Source organism: Castanea sativa, chromosome 3 (assembly GCF_040712315.1).
Source record: "Castanea sativa cultivar Marrone di Chiusa Pesio chromosome 3, ASM4071231v1".
NCBI lineage: Eukaryota > Viridiplantae > Streptophyta > Magnoliopsida > Fagales > Fagaceae > Castanea > Castanea sativa.
The window spans coordinates 58,303,506-58,306,627 of NC_134015.1; the positions used below are offsets into that span (position 1 = coordinate 58,303,506).

A 3,122-nucleotide genomic window follows, 5' to 3' on the forward strand; every position below is an offset into this window, starting at 1 on the left:
ATTATACAAATCCCAACATTACTAACCAATACAAAATAGCACGAAGATAAGTAAAACAAATACACAAGTTTTATAATCTCTACACAATATCAATGTCCCAAAACATAAAACAAAATTACAAATGACTTATTGGATAACTCATTTGACAAAGAATTAAAACATATAAGAAATTTATAATCTTGAAAATTAATTCTATAATCTATTATTAATTGTGGTTGACACTATTTTAATTTGAGAATATACATTAAAATTTGATTGTTTACTTATTTATACATGATCTCTTTTATGGATATCATGTTATTGTTAAGCAATGCACATTCTAGAAAATATCATAATTTATTTTGAAAAGTCATTTATTTTGGACTTGAATTATAAAAACAAGCCTAAGCATTCATAATTTATGCTAATTTCGTTGATACTTTGACTTCACTATTTTTACACTTATGAATGTTTTACACACATGCCTACAATTTTAAATATATATTTTTAACTCTACTGTAACCAGATTATCTTAGTAGGTACTCTGCTATTTGATATCTAAAAATCTTTACTCATTATAGAATGTCTCAACCATTCATCTTTCAATTTATTTGTTTGCAGTCATGTATAATTCTCAATTGTTTTCTTAATGCTCACTTGCAAGAAACAATTAAACTAATATTGTCTTAATTTTATTTTATTAAAAAAAAAAATTTAAAAATGGTTCGGGTCACGGGTTGGGTTAGGTTGACCTGCAAAACACAGGTTAGGTCAGGGGTTAACCCGTTTTTGCTTCGGGTCAAAAATTCAAGTTTGAATCAAGTATTTTTCGGGTTGAGTTGGGTCAACAAATTCTGACCTGTTTTGTCATGTTTAGATAAATATATGAATATGATAGTTTTTTTTTTTTTTTGAGAAACGTATATGAATATGATAGTTGGTTCATGATGAAGCTATATGGGAAAAGACCAAGGAGCAACAACTATACATCCAAATTCAGAACCTATTTTTACAAAGCAATGGACTACACTTGGTTCATAGCCAGACGCTTACAATAAACCAAAATCGTTTAAGACCAAAAAAAAAAAAAAAATCAATGATAGTTGACGCGCGGACTCAAACAGAAAACTTGGAGTTTTATCTACCTCCCAAACAAAAACCCAAAAAATAAAAATAAAAATCAATAAAAATCGGAGTTTTTTTTATTTTGATTTATTTTAGAAAATAATAATATTCAATAAAATTAAAGCCGACAAGGCAATTTTATAAAGTGTAATTGTCGTAAACATGCATTCTAGTATATATCGTAGTAGAATTCTATAACATTAGTGTGGATCTTGATTGGCTAAAATATAACCAAAAATAGTAGAATAAAACCAAAATCTGACCATATATTAAGGTCGTTCCTATGCTATTTTTCTTGATTCTCTGCCAATCTTCCATAAAAAATAAAAAATAAAAAATTATCATTGCGTTGCATTTGGTTAATTGTGATCACAATTCTAATGACTACAAGGTGATTAGAACTATCACTTACAGGAGATCTACTGAACTTTCAATCATAGACGACAAATACAATTTTGTTTATGTTTAGTTGTTTACACCTTAAGTACTGATTTCTGGAGGCAAATCAACACCGTTATATTGATGATGTGTTTATGAATTAGATTTCAATTCATTCTCTATTTCTTTTTGGAATTTCAAGAAATAGAGAATAAGAAGTTAAGTATGAGTAGAATTTTTTTGTTAGTTTATTATAATTATGTTTGCATAAGAAGTTAAGTACGAATATAATTCTTTTCCTACCCGCATGAAAATTACACAAATACAAACGTTTCACAGTGTTTATATGTACTACGCATATTTTTTGTAAAAATCAGCGACTGTGTGAAGGATGGAGAGTTCTAGTTTCTATTTACCGCAAGACTTGCTGGAAGAGATCTTGTCAAGGCTTCCAGTGAAATCTGTGATACGTTTCAAGTGCGTAAAAAAGTCATGGTCCAATCTTTTTCAAAGCCGAAATTTCATTGCAAAACATCACTACTACCGTTGTTCTCAAACGCAACCAAGTCTTCTCGTTGAGAGAATGGACTACAATATCTGGGGATCTCCTAACACCTCAAGGTATTTCATATCCTTGCATCCACATCCCAATGATGATGATGATGAAGAAGTAGAGAGGATGAATATGGCCGCCATAACCACCCACATACCCCACATGTGTGTTTGCATCAACGGCATAATTTGTCTCGCTGGTTACTTTGTTGGGTTCAATGGCTTTGTGTTATGGAATCCAGCAATCAGACAATATAAGCTCGTTTCCTATCCTAATTTTATTTTTCCAGCTACCTATCTTCCAATATCAGATTTTGATTGTTGTTTTGCATTTGGTTATGATCACAATACTGATGACTACAAGGCGGTTGGTATTTGCACCGTCTACTGGAATTATGGCAATTCATTCATATACATGGACTCGTGTGTTCATGTATACACCCTAAGTACTGATTCTTGGACGCAAATCAACCCTGCTTTTGATCATTCAGTCATTCGTTTTGATCATTATCAGAATGGAATATACTTGAATGGAGTTCATCATTGGCTCATTGTACTCGTGGACAAGCTCAACCGGTTTGAATTTAATGAGATAATTGTATCCTTTGACATGGGCAATGAGGTGTTTCAAATAACAAAGTTGCCAGAGTTGGACAATGTTCTTCGTGAGAAGCATAAATTTTTTGCTGCATTCAATGGATGCCTTGCTGTGGTTTTTGTTGATAAGAGAGAAGAGACCTTGGGGGACGTTTTTGATATATGGGTGATGTGTGAATTTGGGGTTAAGGTATCTTGGACCAAACAACTTGTAGTTACCGCACCTCAATTAGGAATTGAGAGACCACTTGGATTTGCCAAAGATGATGAACTTTTTCTGCTATCTAAAGATAGACAAGGAAATATTCTTGTACAATATTGGTACTCAAGAAATTAAGAATCTTCCGTTTAGAGGGCTTCTAAACTCTAACCACAAAGTGCATGCTAGAGTTTACGTGGAGAGCCTGGTTTCATTCACTGGTGGATATGTATTTCAATATAATCAAGCTCCTAATGATCTGTATGACATATTGCAACTTATTGTATCCTAG

The 3,122-nt window shown here is 32.0% G+C and overlaps 1 protein-coding gene across 1 annotated transcript; it reads left to right on the forward strand.

The window, feature by feature from the left end:
• The first annotated feature begins 1,873 nt into the window (after window positions 1-1,873).
• LOC142629239 (F-box/kelch-repeat protein At3g23880-like) lies at window positions 1,874-3,122 on the forward strand. The gene is made up of 2 exons (XM_075803196.1): window positions 1,874-2,821; window positions 2,922-3,122. Exons 1-2 carry the CDS (start codon window positions 1,874-1,876, stop codon window positions 3,120-3,122), a joined length of 1,149 nt encoding a protein of 382 aa, XP_075659311.1.

What these genes read in the sequence shown, in the direction of transcription:
- LOC142629239 (XM_075803196.1), top strand. Translation starts at nt 1,874, where the DNA reads ATGGAGAGTTCTAGTTTCTATTTACCGCAAGACTTGCTGGAAGAGATC. An exon ending in TGTGTGAATTTGGGGTTAAG is followed by an intron (nt 2,822 to 2,921) that starts GTATCTTGGACC and finishes TGCTATCTAAAG; the next exon opens with ATAGACAAGGAAATATTCTT.